Consider the following 23,209-nt stretch of genomic DNA (forward strand, 5'->3'; position numbering starts at 1 on the left):
TAGGTCTCTAGTACCAAGTTTCTATCACCGTAAATCCGCCTCTGAGTCCGCGATGGTACACCAAGAAAGGATCTAAGAGCAATGAAAGCCGTACTGCTTCGTCTGGCGAGTATATACTTTGGCGGCGTCGAAGGGCATCCTACATTGCTCCTAAAGTAGGTCAGTGACCCAGTGCCAGCTAGGTGAGACTAAACATGCTTACCGGTGCAACGACACTCAAACATCGCTCAAACACACGCACAATATATCTCGATCCTCGCCGGCCCCATGAAGTTCGCGAACCCAGAACCCACTTCTGCTACACCAAAATCTACTGTGTCGCCGGGTCGAAGGTTGCCCAACCATTCCTGCCACCGATCTTCATTTGTCGACTCTCCGTCTGCGTACGAAGCATCCCAGTGCACCAGATGAATAACGGGCGGTTTCGAAGCAGCAAACTGTTTTAACAGGCTTCGAGGGCTTCGGATATCATCCACCCCCACCTGGAACCATGTCCCGGTCTTGTCGTCGTCGGATGGTTCCTCGGTTGCGATTGAACCTTGAGGTTAGTACATGAGTGATCAAACATGCTCCCGCACGCTCGGAAGCACTCACCTCTCTCCTGCGATGCAATCGTGCAGATAATCCTGCGGACGGGTCTAACGCTCTTGGCGAAGACTGGTACTCGCGCCTTTGTCCCATAGAAAACTACTTCCAAGTTTGGGATTGAGGGAACTCTCGATCTGACTATCGCAGTGCCAACTGCCCGGACTCAGTACTCGGCACGCTCCAAGATGATCCATACGATGGTGAGTGGCAATCCCAGCGAGAGATGGAGCAGATTCTGAGTTCCTAAAACATCATTGGCATTCCTCGGAATGTACCTATGGTGCCACACATTGTCATGACGCCGAAAAAAAGAGGGGAAAGAGGACGAACGGTCGTTTCTTCCGCATATCACAAAGCAGACTATGAAGTCCATGGTCTAACATCGCCTCCTGCTCCTCAGAAAGGCCAGTGCGTCCGGGACTCAACCGAAGCAGCCGCTTGAGGCGTTGCCGGAAGCCAGTTGGACGGCCTTCCCCAGTAGATATCATATGTCTCATACGTTTGAGCGGGTGTACGATCGATGCAGTATGAGAGTTGAAAGAGATGAGTGGATCGATAGCCGGGAGGTCGCGCGCAAGGTTTATGATCTCGCACAGGCGATTACCGTTTGCCGAGCCGAGGACTGCGTGCTCACCTCCTTTGGTGTTCAAGACCAAAGTGAGGTACAAAGCGATGGCCGCAGCGGCGACCTCCGTCCCATCTACCCCCAAGCGAGGTACATAGGGGAATTCGGGGTTGCTGTGAACAGATAGGGGACCGGTTTCCCAGATAGACACGGCATTGATGATGTTGGTGTGCGACTGTCTGTCAAGGTACTGCATCAGTGTTGAATGTCGAGAGTCTGTCCGACAAAGCGATGGTCGACCGTTACACGATTATCCCACAGGCGCTGGTGTCATCACGCTTTAAGTTTGAGTTTGACATCGTGCGGCGCCGGCAGAGTTTGGGTCTCGGAGGCTCTCCGAAGGGAGTCCCTCGACCCAGTGAGAGGGTCGCCGACTCTATCCGACAAATCCCTCTTCCATCAATGAGTGAGAAGTCGCATACTAGTATCCCATTCAGCATTAATGGACCACACATGACCTAGAGACCCAACACTCACTTCGAGAGGATGTAAGTTCTCATCCGAGTCAGCTGAAATCATCGCCAATCAGCACGACTTTGCGTCGACCCCAGGCTGGTCGACCCCGGCAATCTCCTCAACTAGACATCCCAGCGTACTAGGAGTACGCTCTCGGCGAGTAGTGTGAGTATTCACCGCTCAGGAGTCAAGACGGTCCGTAAACGGTCTATCGCTTATAACCCGTCTTCATAGGCAACCTGAGCTCTGCAAATGAAATCATTGCCACGTTGTTGGCCTATACGGAGTACAAGACCAATTGCCGATGTTTCACCGAACGCATCCTCCGCATAGCTCAGAGTCATACCATGGAAGTTGTGTCGAGGTCTCCAGTCTCATCTACAAACAGCGTTCAATATTTATACATCTGATTCTGGAGAGAGGCTTACAGCAGTTAACGCGTCCGAAACAGACTTGACACAGAGAAATCGGGCTGTTCTGCGATAGACAAGGCGTCGGCTGAGTTCAAACGGTTTGTGTTTGACTACTTAGTGAGACTCAAAGGTCGTAGGCAACTGATGCTGTACGCAGATCCGAGTCAGATCTGCATAAGGCGGTGAATCCGGGGCCCCGACTCCTCGGACCTCGACGACTAAGTACGCGAAGGAAAATGTTCGGATGGCTCACTGTATTTAAACGAAGTCCTACGGACGCCAGACCGTCAGGTTTCCGTGTCATAGCAGGTCCGGTCCCCGTATCCATCTGCTGCAGCCACTGGCCAGTCATCTCTGTGCGACTCGTGTGATCCTGCAGACGCCCTCTACAGCTGCACTCTAGAAATCACTGGGAACCATGTCGACCCGAACGGCCTTCCATGTCGCGCTCCTAGGCGTGGCTGCGTATATGACCCACCGCTCGAGCACAGCGCCGACGCCACCCCCGAAGGATGACGAAGTGAGGCAGGATGTCAAGCCTACGGAGCGGATTTTCGGCAAGGTCGCGAGGCGCATGGGAGACGCGGTTAAGGTGAGCAGGGAAATGTGCCCGACACACAACTCGGACACGTCTGGTGATACATACTGACTTACGACGTGTGCCGTCAGTACATGACGTGGGCGAGCGCGGGATGCACGGTCGCCGTACTCATCGCGCGCGAGTACCCAAGCGAGCTTAGCACGAACATCCTCCGCAGGCTTATCCTTGTCGGCACCGGTGCAGCTGCGCGGATACAACCTACGCCCGTCGTCCTCGCAGGTTGCGCTTTGACTGCGTTCGGCGCCGCGATCCGCATGGCATGTTTCCGGACGTTGGATAGGTTCTTCACGTTCGAGGTGACGGTGAAGGAGGGACACCGGCTGTGCACGAATGGGCCATACTCGGTTGTGCGCCATCCGAGCTATACGGGTTGGTGCGTGCAGACGATCGGGGTCACGCTGTGGAACTGCTGTGCAGGCTCGTGGGCGCGCGAGGCAGGGTGGCTGGATAGGCCTGGGGGAATGATTGCGGCGTGTGCGTTTGTGGGAGTCCAGGCGTACATTGGGCTGAGCATGATCATGCGGTGCAGTCAGGAGGATGCGTTGATGAAAAAGCAATTCGGGGAGAGTTGGGATGAATGGGCAAAACGCGTACCATACCGACTCGTACCTTTCCTTTACTAAACACTTCTCGCAATACGCTCCTGAGATGAAGTATCCGCACGACTTTGGAATGATGACTGTAACAGTCACGGTCTTCTTACATAGGCTGCCAGTGAGCATCATGGGGGTCACGTAGAGCGCGTTTCCTTTGTAAATGAGCGGCCTACGTTGGCAGCCACATCACGTCCGCGTCACGTATCATTGCTGTAGAATCTGATGGGCGCAGAGCATTCCGCAGAGAGACCTAAGAGCGGCAGACGACGAGGGCAAGTACTGTGCGGCGGCTGCCAACTTGAAAGCAGAGCGCAAGGAATCCCGGGCCGGGAAAGGTGGAGGAGGATCGAGTTTGCGCCCGCGGTGTTGCCAACCGCCACCGCCACCATTTGGCACTGAGGCTGTTGACCAGGGCCTCGATTCTCGAACGCGTTCAAAGCCCGTCGCAGTACTGATCGCCTGGCTGAGACTTGTAGCCTGTTATTTTGGTCCGTTCCTAGGTTTTTTTGAGTGCGTAAGCTGCGCAGCTGACACGTCACGGCGGTGCGCCGTGCCAGTGGCTGTCCCCCTTCGAGGCCTTCGACGTTCTCAGTGGTTTCCGGAGCAGAAGTCGTCTACTCAGGACGAATGCTATGCAGCTGCATGGCACTGGATGCGGGCCATTTGGGTGCGCAAGCCAACGGTGGTATACCTGATTGGCCATGATCTCGCAATCGAGGTCACTTCCGTGATGTCTGCCGAAGCTGGATGCTAAGTCTACTCCGTCGATTGGCTCCTTCCATCCGCAAGAGCACGCACTAGCACCTTTCTCGGGGTTCTGACAACTTGCGGTGTCCCGGCACAGCGTCGCCGACTAGCTGTGCCACTCGCTGCCACTCGGCTACTTGTCTAGGTATGCTTTGTCCACCATCCTCATCACGACGGAAACGCGTGCACCCCTTTACATCGCCCCGTGCGGGTCGCGGACCTTCCCAATGAGGCTTATCGCGTTCATCGACCAGTATCGTGCTCGTCCAGGCCCGTCTACCTCATGGCACTGAACATAGCCTTGCCATTTCGAGCGACTGCTTTGTCTTCGAGGTGGACCCACAATTGCCCAAATCCGGCAACCGCGGTCGCATTGCGCCTTGGCGGATCGTGGCTGCGAGTCAGGTGGGCCGTGCGAATCTTTCGCCTGTGTGGCTCCGGCCATTGTCCCAATCGCATAAGAGGGCGTCCAAGTTCGAACTTGGGCCCGCCAGGGTCTCTCCGCCACTCCCATCTCCCCCGCTCCCTTCGACCTTCCACGGGCGGTCGGCCTCTAGTCCCGCCTCGACGCGTGCTGCCTCCCTACCCAATGGAGTAGGGACGGCACTGGTGAAAGGACGCGCCTCGACGCGCACAAAGGTACGTCGTGTCAGCCGCGCGCAGGGTCGAGTGGCGTTCACTAACAGTCAGCCCCCTGTATACTTATAGGTCTCTCCCTCGCCTGTCTGTGGTGTCCGAGTCAAGATCGCTCGGCGACGGGGTCCAATATAGGCACGGTACGTCTACGAGACTGTTCCCCGCTTCATCCCGCTCATGCTCGCCGCTTGCACCTCAGCAATCATTTGCGCACCAGGCCCATTGGACGTCGCGAGTTCGACTTACCGCTGCCAGCCACTGCGCTGATGGGGGCGACGGTATGTGTCTCTCCGTGTGCGCCTCGTCCGCCGGTGTGCAGGGCCGAGTCAAGTCCGCTCGGCGGCATCGTCCGGGACAATGCACGGTATGTCTATACCCTCGATGTTTCTTCTCATCTTACTCACACCCGCTCGTATCTCACAGCGTGGCAAGCTATATCGCAAAAGTGCTCCCCGGACCTGTAAGGGATGATGGTCAAGGGTCAAGCGCTGCAACGATAGCCGCGTCAAGGTCTCAGAAGCGAGTGAAGGGTCAAGCGCTCCAATCGGGTTCCATCTCAAAGGCTCGAACGAGTGAAGGTCTCTGCGCGCCTTCATCAATATGCTCACAAGAGCGAAGGGTCAAGCGCCGAAAGGATGAGGCCGCCTCAAGAGCTCGACGGCGAGCGGAAGAGTTCGGCGCCCCAAAGGGCAGAAGTGAAGACGATCCGATTCCGACTGGGCGAAGAGTCAAGCGCCAGAATAACAGGCAAGCCTCAAGTGCAAGAGCTACAAGAGCCCCCGAGGGCGGGCGAGCACTCGCGGAGACGCGGTGCTCGTCCGGGCGCGGACCTTTACGTGGTCCTCGGGATAAGTACCCTCGCATTCGTGCGAGGGGAAACCAACTCGCGCCGAATTTGTACGCCGACGATAAGTACAGTATTCCTTGACTCTTGGTCTTGCGCTCCGCGATGTACCTTCCCTAGTAGTGTCCGATAATTGCACTATTTGTTCTCTGTGTCATTGCTGCATGACCAACGCGACTCGAACCGCACGACGCGCGACCGACGAAGTCAAGTCAGCTCGACCGACGGCGGGGCCCACGCCGGATGCGGCAATGGTAGCGCACAAGCCGGGGGCCTTACATGTGTGGACCGGCGGCAACTGCATCGGTGAAACCTGCGCCGGTGCAGAGCACGACGAACACGGGTGGATTGTCTTGGGTTGTCCGCGCAGGACTTGTGTGATGCTTCTTCGAGTTTTCTCAGGTTGTCTCCCGCTGCATCGCCTCAATCTTGCGAAGTTCCGGATTGAATTTGATTTTTGGTACTTGCAGGTTCTGTAATGATGAAGATTTGTATTGGTCAATACTAGTACTGTGAATCGTGATGGCTCCACTTTTGACTGGATCATCCGCCACATCTAACTCCACTTCCGAACGTATGAGCCTCGACTGCAGATACGGGCGCCGCGGCACTCTCGTATATCCTGCTCTGAATGGGTGTCACCGTGACAACAGCGCCTTCATCCAAGCGCTTACGACGTCTGTCCGACCGCGGACAATCATGACAATCACAGATCTGCATATTAGCCAGCACCTCGTCAGTTGAACTTGAAGTAGGGTGTCTCCGGGTCGCCGCATCATGGTACCATATCCGATCCTCCGCTTCCTTCAACCGTACTTACGTTCAACAGTGCGGCGAGTGACAAAAGCCTGCCGGTATCTCGGTCTACTTCCTACCCGGGCCCAGAGGATACAGTGCGTTGCTGTTACCTCATGATCAGTCCACTAATTAGCTTTGTGCGGGCTGGGTACTATCTGGAATGTAAATCCACGTGGGACTCATCCGCCAGCATGGCACAACCAGACCGCCGCTGTTGTTTCAGACGCACGCAGGCCTCCAGACCCTCGGCGACTTCGCCACCATGTGAGGCCACTCACGCCACCATGCCATTTCGTTTGATACGACTCAGCAAGAAGCCTCGGCAGCTTTACGGACGACAACACGATGCTCGATACCAAGCTCGATACACAAGTCGCCTTGGCCAATCAGCCGGTATCTGCCACTGCGTCCCATGCGGACGTCGAACAAGTCGTCACGACGAGGTGTAATGGCACTGTAGCATCCTTGCAGCAAGAGCGCTGTTCAAACGGTATTTAAGGGCTGAGCGAGGTGGGGCAAACCATCCAGCTTCACATAACCTCGACCGCGATGTTCGCGTCTGCGTCGAAACCGGTCTTCACCCTTTGTGCCTTCTTCTTACTCCTCTCCGTCCAGGTCGTCCAGGCAGCAAATTCCTTTGCGGGATCCAGCTTGTATTATGCGGCAGGGATATCCGAGGACGACAGAACTACCCTACTCAAGTGAGCATTTTCCTATTGTATCAGACGCCTCTGTGTTGCTGACCCATATCGTAATTTTCGCAACGTAACAGAGGGATGCAAAGCGCCGGTCTGAAGGTGCTCCGCGTGTGGATTGGCGGACAGTCCACCAGCCAGAAGGTATAAATTTGCCGACTTGGTTTGAAGGCTCCTACGATTACTGACACAGCTGATCAGGGAACGAAAATTAACCCCTTCCACGACCTCGAGCCGAATACTCCTTGCAACGGAGATACCTCCTGCTACGATGACACGGTCCTCAAACGTCTCGACGATTTCATGGTGGCGGCCAACTCTTACGGAGTCAAGGTTTCTATCGATTCCCTGTGTGATTGTGTGACTGTGATATTGACGTACCTTTGACAGCTCCTGATCACGATGCATAGCTACAACGCTCTGGGGAGTCACGACGCCTACGGCAAGTGGTACGGCATCGGCGACTTCTACTCGGACAGCGAGGCGCAGTCCATCTTCGACGCCCGCCTCAAACATATCCTGAACCATGTGCATACTTCGCTCAATAAGCCCTGGAAGGAGTTAAGCGACTACATCTTTGGATTCGAGGCTGAGAACGAAGCCATGATTGGGGATGTAAGTGTCGTGATCGGTCTGCATTGACAAGTCCTGAAATTTTGTGCAGGGCCAAGCCTTTATCCAGAAGCACCAGCAATGGTACAGTCTATGTTCCTTGTCGATCCGTAAGACAGAGTCTAACGTGATGCGAACAGGCAGTGCGACCGTGCCAGGACGATCAAGGGTCAGCTCGGCGATAACAGTGGGGTGAGCCGAGTTGTTGTACTCATTCTCAACCCCATCTCACATAGCTCATACCCGTCAGATTCTTGTCATGACCGGCGGAGAGTCGTGGCTGTCCGAGTCTGTCCAGCCCGGATTTTTGAGCTGCGATGCATTGGATGTCATCTCGATCCATGCCTACGGTACCGGAGATCTCACCACATCCGCCTTGGAGCCGTATGTTTCGAAAGCGCAGGCCGCTGGCAAGAAGCTGATTTTGGAAGAATGGTGATCACCGATCGTCTTCCACATTTTGTTCTACGATACTGACCGCGTTATTCTTCACAGGGGTGCATGCTACTTCGACACCTCCAACAACAATTGCCCTACGGGACATGCTCTGGATTCGAACACGCGCAAAAACAACATCAAGAAGTGGGCCGCGCAGATTGACGCCGCGGGGCTTCCTTGGCTCTACTGGCAGGTTCTCCCCAACGCTGACCCTCACGTACGTACTGCCTTGTCTCTTCGCGAGGTGTTTGAGTGAACTGACCCCTGGTGACCCGCAGAGCGGATATGACTACGAGATCGGCCTGGTGAACGACCCGTCCTGGAGCGCTCTCCAGCAGGCCGCGAAAGCGGCCTCACAGGCCACAGCCGCGTTCGACTTTTCTGCTTACCTGCTGCATTGAGGCGTCCAACGTCACGTCGAAGGAAGGCGGGTCAAAGCGTATGTTCTTGAGCAATGTAGTGCACGACGTTGTGACTGCACTCTTGTCCCTCATTCCCCCACTCTCGCTGCTCTCGTATTTCTCTTACTACCGACATCATACATTGCATAATTACACATTCAATCTAATGTAGGGGTTTACCCGATTCTCGGGTGGTCAATGGGCATTGCTTTGACTAGCAATCAGTGTCGGAGTAGGCAAAAACACTCGGCAATCCGAGCAGGTAATATTTCCACCTCGGACGGTCGCACACCATCTCTCCCTCTCTGTGGCGCGTGTCACTGCGTGTCACCCTTGCGCTCACCGGGGGCGCGCGCTTCGACCAGCTTCGTATCAGCTCCGTCGTATGAGCCAGTCACAACGCCTCGTAGACTCCTTATGATGATCGTTGATGAATGTACACAACAGGGTACTGACCGTCACGGTCTGTGCCCAGCCTACGAAATACTGTCAGGTAAGCAAATGAACATACCTTTCAGAAACCAGGTATGCACTCGCTCGGAATTTGTGGGGGGTCGGTTCAAGCGACAATCCAAAGTAACGATGGTGGCTCCGCCGCGTCTCGTTTAGTGAGTACTAGACGAAGAAAAGGAGGGTCGTCCTCTGTCAGTGGGCTTGGCAGATATGAGCTCGATCTGCATCGTCACAATCCCAGTCGCGTATTCCGCGCTGATAGGGAAGGCTGCAGAAGCGGCAGGGGTATACTAGAGGTCGGTGAAAGCCACGTAGTAGTGGACGACGGGCCTCCGGTGATATTGAGTAATAGTTGCCAGCGAGGTCGTCAACTCTAACGAACGTCGAAGGGGCCGAGTCCGAGTCGATGCGGTGGCGTCAGATCGAGATTTGCTCCCGCGCTACCGCCACCAACCGCCGCGGGTCGCTCAACTTCAAGGGTCGCTGAGCGGCCGCCGGGCCAGCGACAATTCGAGGCTGCCTCGAACAACGGTTCAAAACAACTGCTTCACTGGATGCGAGGATACCTCGATTCTGCTTCTTCGCCACATTGGCTAGCCGGGGCGCGTATCTGCACAGTTGACGAATATTCACCGTGTCACTGACATCACAGGTTCGAGATTTTGTAGGCTTCAGTTTGAGTCGCTGCTCCTGATCGGTTCAGGAGAAGTCGTCAGTATCATCCATCTGTTGTGCTACTGGGAAGGAAGGGTTTCCTCTCATCATATCTTGTCGTTTATCTTTGCACGGTCATACGCGCGCCGCGGCCAGCGGGCGAACTTGCGTGCTGCGACTCCGAGGACGTTGCGCAGTGCATGCCGCATGCGTACGCCGCCGTCTCATCCGTGGATACTACCAACCGCGGTGTCCCCCTCGCACGTACAGTACAGGGCTCGTACGTCTTCATCTTCCCTCTTCAAGACTCCGCCTTAGCCTTCGGCACAGCGTCCTTGCTTCGATCGTCGTTGTGCTGCCCATTCAGGTATGCTTTGTTCATCGTCACGCTGGCAACGCTCTGACCTTCGCGCCCTAGTATCATCACGGTCGTTCTTTATCACTCTTATCTGCCGTTATCTGCCGCATCGATACTCATCGACCGCATGGTGCTGACCATTTTCAGCCGTTGCTTTGTCCTCGAGTGGACCCACAATTGCCCAAATCCGGCAACCGAGGTCGCATCGCGCCCTTGCGGATCGTGGCTGCGAGTCAGGTGGGCCGTGCGAATCTTTGGCCATGGCCATTGTCCCAATTCGCATAAAACGCCGTCCAAGTTCCAACTTGGACCGGCCAAAGTCTCTCCGCCACTCCCATCTCCCCCGCTCCCTTCGACCTTCCACGGGCCGTCGGCCTCTGGTCCCGCCTCGACGCGTGATGCCCCCCTACCCAATGGAGTAGGCACGGCACTAGTCAACAAAGGACGTGCCTCGACGCGCACAAAGGTACGTCTTGTCAGCCGCGCACAGGGTCGAGTGGCATTCACTCATTGTCAGCCGCCTGTGTACTTATAGGTCTCTCCTCCGCCTACCTGTTGTGTCCGAGTCAAGATCGCTCGGCGACGGGGTCCAATATAGGCACGGTACGTCTACGTGACTGTTCTCCGCTTCATCCCGCTCATGCTCGCCGCTTGCACCTCAGCAATCATTGCGATTGCGCACCAGGCCTACTATTGGACCATCGTCAACGTGTCGCGAGTTCGACTTACCGCTGCCAGCCACTGCGCTGATGAGGGCGACGGTATGTGTCTCTCCGCGTGCGCCTCGTCCGCCGGTGTGCAGGGCCGAGTCAAGCCCGCTCAGCGGCATCGTCCGGGACAATGCACGGTATGTCTATACCCTCGATGTTTCTTCTCATCTTACTCACACCCGCTCGTATCTCACAGCGTGGCAAGCTATATCGCAAAAGTGCTCCCCGGACCTGTAAGGGATGATGGTCAAGGGTCAAGCGCTGCAACGATAGCCGCGTCAAGGTCTCAGAAGCGAGTGAAGGGTCAAGCGCTCCAATCGGGTTCCATCTCAAAGGCTCGAACGAAAGGCTCGAACGAGTGAAGGTCTCTGCGCGCCTTCATCAAAATGCTCACAAGAGCGAAGGGTCAAGCGCCGAAAGGATGAGGCCGCCTCAAGAGCTCGACGGCGAGCGAAAAGTGCGGCGCCCCAAAGGGCAAAAGCGAAGACGATCCGACCTCGACTGGGCGAAGAGTCAAGCGCCAGAATAACAGGCAAGCCTCAAGTGCAAGAGCTACAAGAGCCCCCGAGGGCGGGCGAGCACTCGCGGGGCCGCGGTGCTCGTCCGGGCGCGGACCTTTACGTGGTCCTCGGGATAAGTACCCTCGCATTCGTGCGAGGGGAAACCAACTCGCGCCGAATTTGTTCGCCGACGATGAGTACTCTGTTTTCTTGTCTTTTGCGCTCCGCCATGTACAGTCCCTGGTAGTGTCCGATAATTGCATTGTTTGTTCTCTGTGTCCTTGCCGCTGCGTGATGCCGCGCCCCTCGACCTGCACAATATCTCTGACGGTGGTACTTCTCTATTTGCTCCTGCAACCGTCCTCTCGGCGAAGTCAAGTCGGCTCGGCCGACGGGGCCCACGCCGGATGCGTCGAGCGTTGCGCGCGACGCTGCTCAGCCGCATGGGCTTGTGTGCCGGAGACGACGTGGTGTACAAGGGACTGCTTGGAGCCGCGAGTGAGCCTTACGCTCGCAAAACTCCGTCCCGACAGCCTGAGTGTCTCGACACCGTCCAAGAGGCAACCCCGTTACGGTATCATACAATGGACTCTACCGGGACGCTTGACGAGCTGGGCAATGGCGGCGACTCAGAGGCTCAACAGATGGGCGGGATCGTAGCCGTGTCCCACGCGTCCATAGCCCCCTCACCTAAGTGTGCATTTTGAACGGAGCAAGTCGAGGAACGAGGAACCAGTTAAGCAAGTGCGACGCGAAATAATCCAAGCTCACAACATAGTCACATATCTACTGGCCTCCCACCGACTCGGAGGGGACCACTGTCTCGGTCTTCGCCAACGCACGCTCGATCACCTCTGTCGTATGCGCCCACACCCGCTCCCGGACCTCATCGCCGCCAAAGTACCCCTGCAACCCGACGTCGTCGGCGTGCTCACCCATTCGCATCGCGCCGCCTCCCCTACTCATGAGCAGCGCATGGAGCATGAACTCCCCGCAGTCGTCGATCGACGTGAGGAGCAGGTCCGCGAGGGGCCGCACCCAACCGGGGAACAGCGGCGTGCTCACAATCCCAGGGCATATATGCGTGAAGGTCACCTCAGGGGCGAGGGCTGCGAGACTCTAAGACTCGGAGAGGCACTTAGCACGCCGCGCGCCAGGCGGTCGGAAGGGGGGCGCACCTCGACCATCATGTCCATATAAGTGATCACCGTCGGGCGCAGCGTCCGCACGCTCCACGGGCCCTCCATGCCCATGTCGGCGAAGTCGACCGGCCCACCGTGCCCCGCGGCGAGGACAGTCAGGACGGCCGCGTCCTCCCCCGCCGCGCGCGCTGCGCGGAGCAGCGGGAGGAGGTCCCGCGCGAACTGCGCGCGCGCGTAGTACGTGACCGCGAAGAGCGCCTCGGGGATGCCCTCCGCCGTCGGCGCGCGCGCGCCGCGGAGGACCTGCCACGCGTTCGGGAGCGCGCCGCACGTCAGCACGAGGTAGTTGACCCGCGGGAGGCGCGCGAGGAGGCCGGCGGTCGTCGCGGCGACGTTGCGCAGCAGGCTCGCGTCGCACGGCACGAACTCGTACTTCGAGGTCGCGCACCGGGGGAAGGTCGCGAAGAGCGCGGCGGCGGCGGCGCGGTTCCGCCCGACGAGGATGATGTGCGCCGCGCCACGCGTGTGCCGCGCGAAGGCCTGCGCGGTGCCCTGCCCGATGCCGGACGTCCCGCCGACGAAGATCGCGACGGGCGGTGTGGGCGGGGAGAAGCGCGCATTGGATGCGCGGACAGCGGCGAGAGGGGGCATGCTAGGGGATGGTGAAGGCGTTGAGTAGCTAGGAGGGCTTACATAGATATACTGTATGGTGCGTCGTCGATATGAGCAAGATGATGCGAGCCGTCTGGCACTGGCAGCCGAAGGCTTGCGTATACCGCCATCTGTCTCTAGACTATGCAGCTCGTCAAGGTGGCCATGAACATCGTCTGCGATCCAAGTCCATCGTCATTGTGCAAGCGTCGTCACCGACATTATTTATGGAGATGAAGAGCAGAATATAGGTACATGCGGCACGTACTGGAGACGAAACGCTAGGTCCGCCCCGCCTGACCGCCCAGCGCCCCCCTCGTGCCTGTGCGCATCCACCACGCCTCACGTCCTTACGTCCGACGCCGTAACAAGACAGCACGGGGGCGACACTCATTAACGCGGCTAGACACGTTTGGAGGGCCAAGTCGTGCCAGAAGAGCTTCCGGAAGCACAGGAGGCGGAAGCAAATGGCGGCGCGGGGCTGAGAACGGGACGACCTGTCATTCGCGGACGCCCCGACGCGCCCAGACAAAGAGAGGGCAGAGGAGTCGGGTGGTTGGTGGTTGGAACAGCGAGACGGCCGACGGACGAGGGCCGTCAGAAGGACGAGGAGGGCAACGAGGGACGGGCGGGGCGAGTGGTGCGGGGGAGGTGCTCCGTCGCGACATGCACGGGCGTTCCGGGATCACCCTCTTTGGCGCTCACGTGTCGGGAGGAGGAGCGACCTTTTCCCTCCCGCTCACCCGGCCGCCGCGCTATATCTCGCCCTCCTACCCCGCACCCGCCTCCCTCGACGCCCCCAGCACTCCCACCCCCAGTGCAGACGACCATCGCGACCATCCTGGCCGCCGCAACGCGCACACGACCGCCCACACTCCTAGACGCGCAGTGCTCCGAGCTCAATTTTACTCACTAGACGATCCGCGTTCCCGCTAGCACATCTAGACTCTGAACTCCCCTTCTACTGAGCACACCCACGAGGTCCCTCCACGCGATGAAGAGCTGCCTGAAGAGCCCGACTCCGCCATTGTCGCCCTACCCGTCCGCGCCACCCACGCCGGGCGAGTGCCCGCCGCGGCTGCAGAAGACGGTGTCGTTCTGCGAGGACGACGAGCTGGAGGAGGTGTTTGAGGTCGACGAGTGGGATCGCTCGCCCGCGCCGGTGACGCCGCGGCTGTCCTACGAGTGAGTGCTCCGTTGTCGCGTGCTGTCCGAGCGAGGCTGCCTCGATCCGAGTCATGCTGCCTGCCTGCCTAATCGGGCGGACGGGCAGCGACGTCATGGCCCGCATCATGCAGCCCGCCGTGGCCGCTGCGACCCAGGCACACCGTGCACCCTCAAAGCAGCCGCTGATGCCCGCACCCGCAGTGACGTCCTCGAACTCAAGCGGCTCCGGCTCACCCTCCCCCGCCCCGCCCCGCCGCCCACCTCCCGTCAGCCATACACCACCTCCTCGCCCACCGCCTACACCGCCGCCGCGTCCCGGCCCTTCCCGCTCTCCCGCTTCGCCAGCCAGCCCAGCCAGACCCCGTCCAAGTGGAAGAACCGCGGCACCACCCCCGACCCAGGCTACTTCGACGCCGACATCCTCCCCTATCTCGACGCAGTCCCCATCCGCCTCCTCCCCCTGCTCGACACCCCCGCTGCCCCGGAACCTCCCAGTCCCCAGCTGCTCGCAGAGGCTGAGCCCATCGCCAGAGCCGACCCTCCATCGCAACTGCATCCGACATCATCACCTCCGCCACAACCCTCACCCGCACAGACGCCGCCCTCCCCTCCTTCGGCACCCTCACCACCCTCATTGTCAATATCTCCTCCGCCATTGCAAATCCCGTCATCCTCGCCCTCCACTCCTCCCGCAGCACTACCCTCTTCGCCATCAACGCCGACCGCCACACCAGCATCCTCCAGACCTCCTCCTCGCCGCCTACCCACCTTCTCGTTTCTTCCTCTCTTGCCCGTCCAACGTGCTGCCCCGTCGCCACCATCAGAGCCTGTACGCCCGCCAGCACCACCCCAAAGGCGCATCAACATGACCTTTCTCCCGCTCGTCGCTCCGCCATCCCCACCATCGGTACCTCCGCAGTCGTTGCCCGAGCCAACGCCACATCCAGAGCCCGAACAAGAGCCCGAGGCTGACCTCGAGCCCGAGCTCGCACCGACGCCGACTCTCGCCCCCATCCGAGAGCCCTCACCCCCCGAGCCGGGTCTCGCACCACCGTCAGCCGCAGGTCCAGAGAGCCCGATAGAAGGCTCGCCCAACGGAGGCGCGGAGGAATCCACAGACGAGGAATATAACGACCTCCCCGCGCGCGCACTATCGCCGACGGACCTCTCCACCCCCGCACTGAGCTCCGCATCCGAGAGCGACACGGACGAGCACGACGGGGACACTGACGCGGACGCGGACGACGACGGGCACCACGGGCGCGGCCTCGGGGGGCACGCGCACCCGGCGCTGGCGCAGTACGAGTACTTCGCGGCGCGGCTGCAGCCGTCGGGCGCGGGCCAGACGCCGCCGCTCAGCTCGATCTACCCCGAGGTGCAGCTCGAGGAGGCGGGCGCGGGCTTGGGCTTGGGCGTGGGGCTGGGCAGGCTGCCGTTCGCGATGCAGGGGCCGGTGGGCATGGCGGCGCTGAAGAAGGTGCAGATCGCGGCGCTGCCGAGCCCCGCGCTGGCCCCGCCGAGCCCGTTCTCGCTGTACCCGCCGAGCCCGGGCGTCGGCGGCGGGGGCTCGCCGTTCGTCCCAAGGGAGTTTAGGGAGGTGGGCGAGCGGAGCGCGCTTGTGATGCCGAAGAGGGAGTTGAGGGGGTTGGTGGATGGCCATGTGAAGGCGTTGGAGGTTGAGATTGGGAGGTTGGCGGTGGCGGAGAGCCGAGAGGTGGATGAGGACGGAGAGGTGCAAGTGCAGGGGGAGAGGGAGGCGGGGCAGACTGCAGCTGGTCAATGACGCGGGTCCGTGCGCTTGTGCGCGTACGGGGCGTCTGCTATCTTTGAGGGCGGATATAGCCCTGCTGCCTCCTGCCTCTCCTCACCTTCCATCCATCTTGCCCCGCCTCTGCGCATACACCGACACCTCGTGGACTCTTCCATTCAAATTCCTCGTTCTTGCATCATTCACCGAACTCCGCATACATGCCACCCCTCCGCCCGCACGCCACATTGATACCACCCACAGCTGCAACCTACCACATCACGCAGAGCATTATTATTCCTCCTTCGCAGCCATGTATGGTTCCGTGGCCGCTTCTACATAGCATAGTGCGTATGATATACTCCTACTGCTCGCTGCATACACTTGACCGATCGAATGTGCGCCTATACTACTCTATTCATCAACTTATTCATCGTCGTTTCTCGCCTGGCGATTGTACGAGTGTCGTTGCGCGAGACTGCGCGTGCGGTGGTTCTTCTGGATATCTCCCCTGATGTGGGCTGAAGTGCCTGAGGATTGTTATCAAGTATGGTATGCGTCTACCGCCACGGATCTACGTGGTTGGTACATGCTCATGCCAGTGGAAATTATGTCGTAGTGCGCTCTCACGGCCCTGTAGGCGTTCTGTTCGTGGGTCGAAGCCTGTCGAAGCTATGGGCGACTCAACTGCGACTCATCTCGTCCATATGGGCTGTGCAGTTGCTATCGAACGTCACGGTCTTGATGAGTTCGAACTTCGCCGTCATGCTAGCAGTGCCGACGGTCTTCGCGGATCTCGAAAGACACCGAAACCATTCTCTGACTGGCTCTGATATTCGAGGAGAGGACGCCAGAGGGGTTAGCGAGGATGAGCTCAGTGCTCACCCGTGAGGCTGCGCGACCACCGGTCGGCGTTCGCGCGACGACGGTGTTTACGGTAGAGCACCATCAAAGTTATCATGGAGGAAGGCAGAACCTGATGCAAGATGTGCGGGCTCTAACCCAACTCGGACGCGCGGTTCTGAGTCGTGACGCCGGGGTTGGAGACCGGCTGCACTAGCCTGGAGGATCTGCCAGTGCCAGCGCCAGTGGTTGTTCGTTCGCACTAGAACGTTGGTGGACGGTGAACGTTGAACGGTCGCGAGGTGCCGGCAGCCTTCCTGTCAAGCTTCGTATTGCTTGCGGTCTGATCTGGACAGCGTCCCGGTCTGGACGTGGTGAAGATGCATCAAGTTGGTTGGGTGACATACTAGAAGATCTGAGTCGGTTGTGGGAGAAGGGTGAGTGGAGCGTCATGGTAGTGCGGGCACGGGGAGGTGTGCTTTGAGACGGTTCGGGTTCGGGTTGGTTGAACGTGGGTTGTGTGTTTGGGAGGATAGGGAAAGCTTCTGCCTGGCTGACACTAGTGTGTGCGTATTTTCCCTAAGTAGACCCTCGACACAACCGTATTGAGGAGGGGGACGGCGGCTGTGTGCGCACCTTGCATTGCGTTGGCATCTGAACAGCCTCCGAGTCGTTCGAAATACGACCATGCTCCGGCGGGTGGGTTGGCGGCTGACATCGCCGGCGTAGCGCTGCTCAGCTACTACTGAGTATCTTCAACTTCCCGGAGTATTCGGACGTCCCTGTCGACGACGGGCTGGAAAGTGGGTTATACAGGCAATGCATCGTTGTACCTGTTATTAGGTGTCGTAGCCGCTAGCCAGACAGCGTCTTTACTGCAGTCCGTTGCTGCCGCGGCAACTGGACAAACCCAGTAGATGGCAGTACTTGGTCCTGATCGCACACCGCGATTGGCATACTACTAGGTCCTCGAGCAAAGGGTCAATAAATGAGCGGCAAAAAAGATAGTTTTGACACACCGTTCAGATAGGGTTTCATCCATCAGCAGCCGAGTCGCAACTGCGCAAGTGGCGGGGCTTGAGTACTACGTATACGCCCCGGAGCCGTTGACCACACAAGGAAGCATTGGTGTCTTGAACTAGCAGTGGCTGCCGCCACTCCGACTCGGAGCACAGCATCTCCTACTAGCATCGCGTCGGCATGTCAAAAAAACCCAGTTGAGTCGGCGTTGGCGGCCAAGCTAGAGTTTGGCTAGAGTACGGACTGCCCGAAGCGGCAGGAGAGCGCTGGAATTTGATCTTATTGAGGGACGCTGGGACGCCACCGGCAGCTCTGACAGCATCACCACCACCACAGCCTGTTTCAAGTTCATTTTTCAGTCCGACAGCTTGCACTCATCGGGGTCTTGTGGGCAGGAAACGGACAGAGAGGCACAGTCCCTGGCGGCTGGCGTCAGAAAGCGTGAGTATTGATAGTACATAACGAATGATGCTTACTGAGTAACGACTTGCGATGCTGTCCGACCTCCTCCCAGCGACTCGGACGCGGGACGAATCTGTTCAGATAGAGCATCGCTGAGGCTGACCGGATCCGCCGCCGTGCATGGTTGTTTGGGCTGCGGTTCATCGATCAGTATGCGAGGGACAGGGACCCACGTCGCGGTTTTCAGTGCATGAGAGGACTCTAGGAAGATCGTCTGCCGCTCCGGAATCGCAAACTGAAACAAGGAGGAGCCTACGGTACTGGCAGATTTCCGCCCGTGTACCGTGCCGCATCTACCGCGGCCGCCGCATGCAATCTGCAGATGATCGACCGCTCCCCGCTCCCGCTCCTCGAGGAGTCGATCGTCCTTCGTCGGTCCTTCGTCTCTTACCACATCCACCACGGGGTGCCTGTTTCGTCGATTCCGGTATACCTCCGTTCACCTACTGTCCCTGTTCGCCAGCGGCTTTGCTCAAGGGTGTCCAGCGGGCTCCTTCGGTTTCAAGTTTGATATCTGCATGTCATGATATTAGCCTTGATGCCAATGGAGTTTGCGACCTCCAAGCCCGTAACACCGGGCCGCTGTCGGCACCCTCTCTTGTTCATCTAAGTAAGTACCTGACCAACCATCCCGACCTGATCACCGAGCTAGTTCGTCAGATGTGATGCAATACACCAGCATGGCGCATGCTATCGGAGGCCCACTGACCGCGTCCGATTCGCTGATCATCAATATGAGAGCGTCACAGTCGCAGCAGGCCGCTGTAAACCTCCACTCGGTTGCCCTGATCCGAGGTTGTCCGTTGCAAAATGGCGTATACGGAGCGGTACACCGTGGTACACCATACTCGCGGCGCGCAGGCGGGCGTTGCAAGCCGCCGACCGGAGTGTAGATGTTTCGTTTCGCCAAATGTACGTGTTTAGGCTCACAGTTTGGGTCTAGAGGCGCGACATGAGTCTACTAGACATAGTGACGAGTTTCAGTGCTTTATACGTCGAAACCTGTCAACCCGGACGTTCCGTCATGTGACAGTCCGCGAGTAGGGTCGGTACCGGTTGGAAGCGTTCGCCAAGACTTAACTTACGTTGGATGGAAGTGAAGCCGGGCTCTTCGACTGGGTTCGATCCTTCCAGGTTCGGTCCCATGGCTACCTATCGCAGGATGGTTGAGGAATCTTCCTAGATACCAGTTGTGGGTGAGTTTTCACGCGCTGTGCTCACGCGCGATACTTAGGGCCGCGTCTACAGGACGGGGCCTGACTGATACATGGATCTCCCACTGGCCCAACGACATCAATTTCAAGCCTGCGGATATGGCGCTGAAGCCTTCCTGCCGTCACGATTCATTTTTGTCAACAGAGTGGCCGAACGCGGAGGATCGCTGCCAGTATTCTGACGGTTCGCCGAGGCTCGCCTGCTGCGTCGTTGATCTGAGCCGCATCCAAGCCGCATCGCCGTCGCGATTGGCGAGCGCCCACGTGGGCGCCTCTCGATCACATCTTGCACATGCGATCTCCCGCGTCCCTTAGAGAGGCGAGACGTCCCTCTCAGCGCTCTCATAAGACGGTGTGTCCGCCGCATCAGCCGTGCCTATCCACCCCGCAGCTTGTTATATCACCTTCTAGCCTGGATCAGGTCTCCGGCCTGCTTCCGTTTCTCTCCCACCACATTGACCACAACCCCGCCCCCCGCCTCGCACTCACTAGCTGAACGCGTTGCCCGACATGCATTGGAAGGAGAACTGGAACGGCAAGCAGAATGTCATCGTAGTTGGTGGCGGACACGCCGGCGCGCTCGTCGCGCGCAACCTATCAGGCACGCTCGACCCGCAGAAGTATAATCTGATCCTCGTCAACGAGCGGCCGTTCGCCGTGCACCTCCTCGCTGGCGCGCGCATGACGGTCAGCGAGGAGGGCGACTACGAGCGATTTGCTCTCATGAGCTACGACAAACTCTTCATCAATGGCAACGGTCGGCTGGTTGTCGACAGGGTGACGGGGATTGACGAGAAGGTGCCGGGCGAGGGGGGAGAGATTATCCTCGAGAGTGGGGGCAGAATTCAGTACGCCGCACTCATCCTCGCGTGCGGATTCTTGTGGTCCGGCCCGCTCGACTTCCCGTACACACGCGAGGACATGCACGCCCATCTCCTTCATTGGAGAAAGCGGTATGAACAGGCAGACCACGTAGTACTCATTGGTGGTGGCGCCGTCGGCATTGGTATGTTAACCTTACCATTCGTCTTTCAATAGTTCTGACATCGATGTGCAGAGACCGCCGGAGAGCTCAGAGACATCTACCCCGTAAGTGATCGTTCCGGAGTTGTTCCCCCACGTCTCGCTCAGATCGTCGTTCCGCTGTTCGTCACTAGAACAAGAAGATCACTATCGTACAAGCAGACGACATGCTTCTCAACGCTACCTACCCGGAGAAGTACCGTAAAGACATGGAGCGCCGCTGCAAGGCACGGCGAATCGACATGGTCTTCTCCGAACTCACAGACTACATTCCTGATCACGGCACTGTCGGGCTCATCACACGCTCCGGCATGTCGATTCCCACTGCCGACATGATTGTCCCGACCTTTGGCCCTCGGCCGAACACCGCGTGGATCGCGTCGCTCGGTCCGGACGCGCTGGACGAAAGGCGGTTAGTGAAGGTCAAGCCGACCTTCGAGGTGGTGGGGCATCCGGGCGTATTCGCGGTGGGCGACGTCACGGATTGGAACGAGCAAAAGCAGGGCATGAAGTACCCTGTACATGCTGAGATCTGCTCCGCGAACGTCTTCAGCTTCCTCGAAGGTCAACCACAGACCAGGAAGTACAAGGGCAGTACGGAAATCATCCTCATTCCTTTGGGAAGGGTAAGCCCCATCCTTCGAATCCCTAACCCAATGTTGACGATGCTGGCGGCGTATAGAATAAGGGTGCTGCGTACTTCGACGTGCTCTGGGGCATTGTCCTTGGCAACTGGTTCGTGCGGTGGATCAAGTCCAAGGACTTGCTCGTCCACTCGACAAGAAAAGACCGAGGCCTCTCACCAGCCGACCGATGATTGCGAACGACCCATTGCGCGCTGCGACGGACGCTTGGTATCTACGATCAAAGGAGGTTTACATTTACTTATCCATTCTTGCTTCACGCCCACGCCTTTCTGCACCTTATGCACCAACCACTGGAGGAGGATTTCGCATTCTGAGACCGACTGTGGACACGCTCATTGCCTTATTCATGGGTTTCTTCATGCCGCAAGGGCATTGTCGCATTACTATACCCTAATCACTCGTTTGTTTGTATTCGTACTCGTGTGCAATACGGGAAATATATGTATCACGAAAGACATTCCGTCTTGCCCGCCCGCGACAGCTCCGATGCGACATTCAACCCGCGTTTCACATATCCGCGTCTTACTTCCGCGACGACATCCACTTCTGCCGCCGGGAAGTCACGTCGGCGGCCGTGAGCTTCTGGAGGTTCTCGCGTTTGACGTTGACGGCTGCACAGAACTGGCATTCTGTGACAGTATCCGCTTGTTCAAGGACATGCCATGCGGAGATAGACGATCCATTGACCTCGATCGTCACAGAAGCTCACAATCAGTCAATCCGAAAATCATTTGCTGCGACCCTCGATGGCCAGATCTGGGTTCACGGTGGTTCCTGCGACGTGGTCTCAGATCGCGGTTGTGCTGCCTTCAGACTCAGTGCGTCGAGGAGGAACCTTCGCGGGAGGAGATGTCCACGCGGTACTTCCATTGAGAGAGCGGAGCTAGTGGCACTAGTGCGACCTCGGGCAATGCGAACGTTGGTTGCAATTCAGACAAAGGGTTCGATACTACAGCGACGGGGAAGGTCAGGGTGGTACGCATATGTCATTATCGCCGAAGTCAGGCTTTGTCAGACCATGGTGCGACTTCGTCAAGGAAGCCGCAGGCGAACGATTCTTGATTGGAAGCCGCACCAAACGACACCGGCCTATGAACTTACTTGCACTGCTTCATGATTCGAGTGCGCGCTGAATGGCCTGCACAATGAGGAGAGCGATGAAGACTGTAGCAGACATTCGGGCTCACCGAGGAGGTACTTGACGATGTGAGGATAGTTATGTTGCATGCGTACATCGTCGTGTCACCCAACACCGCTATATGTGGTTGCGTGAAGCTTGCGTGTGGCCCTTGTGTGCAGATGATTGGTAATATCCCATGCACAGCCCCGCATTGAATCATGCCCTCAAGTTCGCATTGGCATAGTCACAGCGATGTGCATGCAAGGACAAACATTCAATTCGACAATAGCTGCGCGGATATGATTAACACACGATGACGGCGGATTCATGCTACAAAATCAAGTATATTCAGTACATTACGCCCCAGACGTGTCGAGGGTTCGTGACGGTGCCCCAATTGACATTAGAAGGTGCTGCCCTCCGGAGGCTGGGGCAATTTCCGGTTGTTGAAGGATGCCATCTCCCTGCATCGATCAGGAACATGAGGATGAGAGTAGCGTGGATTGGGTCGATGACGCACCTCCGGATCTCTACCAAGACTGTCTCAATACTGTTGTTTCTGTTCCAATGAGCGAGCACGGGAAGCTTCGATGGGTCGACCTTTCCATCGACTGGACTGACGAAAGGCAGGTTGACGCGGGATATGAATTGGATGGTGGGTGGCTCCTCCGGATAGCTATCGCCACAAGTGATCTTGAGACTGTAGATGCGATTCTCGTGCACGGTCTGTAGATCGCTTTAGTGAGCCACCTACCAGGACGCTACGGGTCATGCACAATACAGATGTATACTCACATGTCCTGGACCAATGATCGTACCATTCCAATGGCTCATCATAATATCGTCGCTATCCTCAAGACCATACGAGCACGACCCGTCTCCGATGCCCTTCTCGCCTTTCTCGAGCTCCTCCAAAAGGCGGAAGTTGCGGGGCACTGCAGACATATCAGGACGTGAAGTTACGGAGACAAGCAATAAGAGGCACCCTTCGCCATAGCTAGTAATAACGGAAAGCCGAGCAGAGAAAGAGTGGATGAGATGAACGCGA

At 58.0% G+C, this 23,209-nt stretch overlaps 7 protein-coding genes across 7 annotated transcripts; 4 read left to right on the forward strand and 3 right to left on the reverse strand.

Moving 5' to 3' along the window:
* Nucleotides 1–626: 626 nt before the first annotated feature.
* Nucleotides 627–1,905, reverse strand: C8Q71DRAFT_471079 (uncharacterized protein). The gene is made up of 3 exons (XM_047918756.1): nucleotides 1,691–1,905; nucleotides 919–1,634; nucleotides 627–863 (listed from the first exon to the last, which is right to left on the reverse strand). Exons 2-3 carry the CDS (start codon nucleotides 1,407–1,409, stop codon nucleotides 752–754), a joined length of 603 nt encoding a protein of 200 aa, XP_047781619.1. The 5' UTR covers nucleotides 1,410–1,634; nucleotides 1,691–1,905; the 3' UTR covers nucleotides 627–751.
* Nucleotides 1,906–2,005: 100 nt separating this feature from the next.
* C8Q71DRAFT_471100 (uncharacterized protein) lies at nucleotides 2,006–3,753 on the forward strand. The gene is made up of 4 exons (XM_047918757.1): nucleotides 2,006–2,180; nucleotides 2,240–2,304; nucleotides 2,366–2,674; nucleotides 2,752–3,753. The coding sequence occupies exons 3-4, from the start codon at nucleotides 2,501–2,503 to the stop codon at nucleotides 3,304–3,306; spliced, it is 729 nt and encodes a 242-aa protein (XP_047781620.1). The 5' UTR covers nucleotides 2,006–2,180; nucleotides 2,240–2,304; nucleotides 2,366–2,500; the 3' UTR covers nucleotides 3,307–3,753.
* A 3,100-nt stretch (nucleotides 3,754–6,853) lies between these two features.
* Nucleotides 6,854–8,450, forward strand: C8Q71DRAFT_703169 (glycoside hydrolase; the record flags this gene model as incomplete). Its single annotated transcript, XM_047920301.1, has 9 exons — nucleotides 6,854–7,005; nucleotides 7,077–7,143; nucleotides 7,201–7,332; nucleotides 7,390–7,614; nucleotides 7,664–7,695; nucleotides 7,752–7,803; nucleotides 7,862–8,046; nucleotides 8,107–8,266; nucleotides 8,328–8,450. 9 exons carry the CDS (start codon nucleotides 6,854–6,856, stop codon nucleotides 8,448–8,450), a joined length of 1,128 nt encoding a protein of 375 aa, XP_047781621.1.
* Nucleotides 8,451–11,911: 3,461 nt separating this feature from the next.
* Nucleotides 11,912–12,918, reverse strand: C8Q71DRAFT_702454 (uncharacterized protein; the record flags this gene model as incomplete). Its single annotated transcript, XM_047920250.1, has 2 exons — nucleotides 11,912–12,244; nucleotides 12,304–12,918. 2 exons carry the CDS (start codon nucleotides 12,916–12,918, stop codon nucleotides 11,912–11,914), a joined length of 948 nt encoding a protein of 315 aa, XP_047781622.1.
* A 694-nt stretch (nucleotides 12,919–13,612) lies between these two features.
* Nucleotides 13,613–15,961, forward strand: C8Q71DRAFT_471301 (uncharacterized protein). The gene is made up of 2 exons (XM_047918759.1): nucleotides 13,613–14,103; nucleotides 14,287–15,961. Exons 1-2 carry the CDS (start codon nucleotides 13,913–13,915, stop codon nucleotides 15,866–15,868), a joined length of 1,773 nt encoding a protein of 590 aa, XP_047781623.1. The 5' UTR covers nucleotides 13,613–13,912; the 3' UTR covers nucleotides 15,869–15,961.
* A 3,823-nt stretch (nucleotides 15,962–19,784) lies between these two features.
* C8Q71DRAFT_471296 (uncharacterized protein) lies at nucleotides 19,785–21,349 on the forward strand. The gene is made up of 4 exons (XM_047918758.1): nucleotides 19,785–20,377; nucleotides 20,429–20,460; nucleotides 20,529–21,020; nucleotides 21,077–21,349. The coding sequence occupies exons 1-4, from the start codon at nucleotides 19,882–19,884 to the stop codon at nucleotides 21,209–21,211; spliced, it is 1,155 nt and encodes a 384-aa protein (XP_047781624.1). The 5' UTR covers nucleotides 19,785–19,881; the 3' UTR covers nucleotides 21,212–21,349.
* A 1,215-nt stretch (nucleotides 21,350–22,564) lies between these two features.
* On the reverse strand, nucleotides 22,565–23,106 carry C8Q71DRAFT_702892 (UBC-like protein; the record flags this gene model as incomplete). Its single annotated transcript, XM_047920278.1, has 3 exons — nucleotides 22,565–22,625; nucleotides 22,682–22,887; nucleotides 22,957–23,106. The coding sequence occupies 3 exons, from the start codon at nucleotides 23,104–23,106 to the stop codon at nucleotides 22,565–22,567; spliced, it is 417 nt and encodes a 138-aa protein (XP_047781625.1).
* Nucleotides 23,107–23,209: the final 103 nt, after the last annotated feature.

Source organism: Rhodofomes roseus, assembly GCF_022264815.1.
Source record: "Rhodofomes roseus strain CIRM-BRFM 1785 chromosome Unknown C8Q71scaffold_5, whole genome shotgun sequence".
NCBI classification, from domain to species: Eukaryota; Fungi; Basidiomycota; class Agaricomycetes; order Polyporales; family Fomitopsidaceae; genus Rhodofomes; species Rhodofomes roseus.

Bases quoted from the DNA above. Each gene is read 5' to 3' on its own strand.
- C8Q71DRAFT_471079 (XM_047918756.1), bottom strand. From the start codon at position 1,409: ATGCAGTACCTTGACAGACAGTCGCACACCAACATCATCAATGCCGTG. The intron at 864-918 runs GTTCGTCCTCTT...GTGGCACCATAG, and splicing joins GATATGCGGAAGAAACGACC to GTACATTCCGAGGAATGCCA.
- C8Q71DRAFT_471301 (XM_047918759.1), top strand. From the start codon at position 13,913: ATGAAGAGCTGCCTGAAGAGCCCGACTCCGCCATTGTCGCCCTACCCG. The intron at 14,104-14,286 runs GTGAGTGCTCCG...CCGCACCCGCAG, and splicing joins ACGCCGCGGCTGTCCTACGA to TGACGTCCTCGAACTCAAGC.
- C8Q71DRAFT_471296 (XM_047918758.1), top strand. From the start codon at position 19,882: ATGCATTGGAAGGAGAACTGGAACGGCAAGCAGAATGTCATCGTAGTT. The intron at 20,461-20,528 runs GTAAGTGATCGT...GTTCGTCACTAG, and splicing joins AGCTCAGAGACATCTACCCC to AACAAGAAGATCACTATCGT. The intron at 21,021-21,076 runs GTAAGCCCCATC...GGCGGCGTATAG, and splicing joins TCCTCATTCCTTTGGGAAGG to AATAAGGGTGCTGCGTACTT.
- C8Q71DRAFT_471100 (XM_047918757.1), top strand. From the start codon at position 2,501: ATGTCGACCCGAACGGCCTTCCATGTCGCGCTCCTAGGCGTGGCTGCG. The intron at 2,675-2,751 runs GTGAGCAGGGAA...GTGTGCCGTCAG, and splicing joins GCATGGGAGACGCGGTTAAG to TACATGACGTGGGCGAGCGC.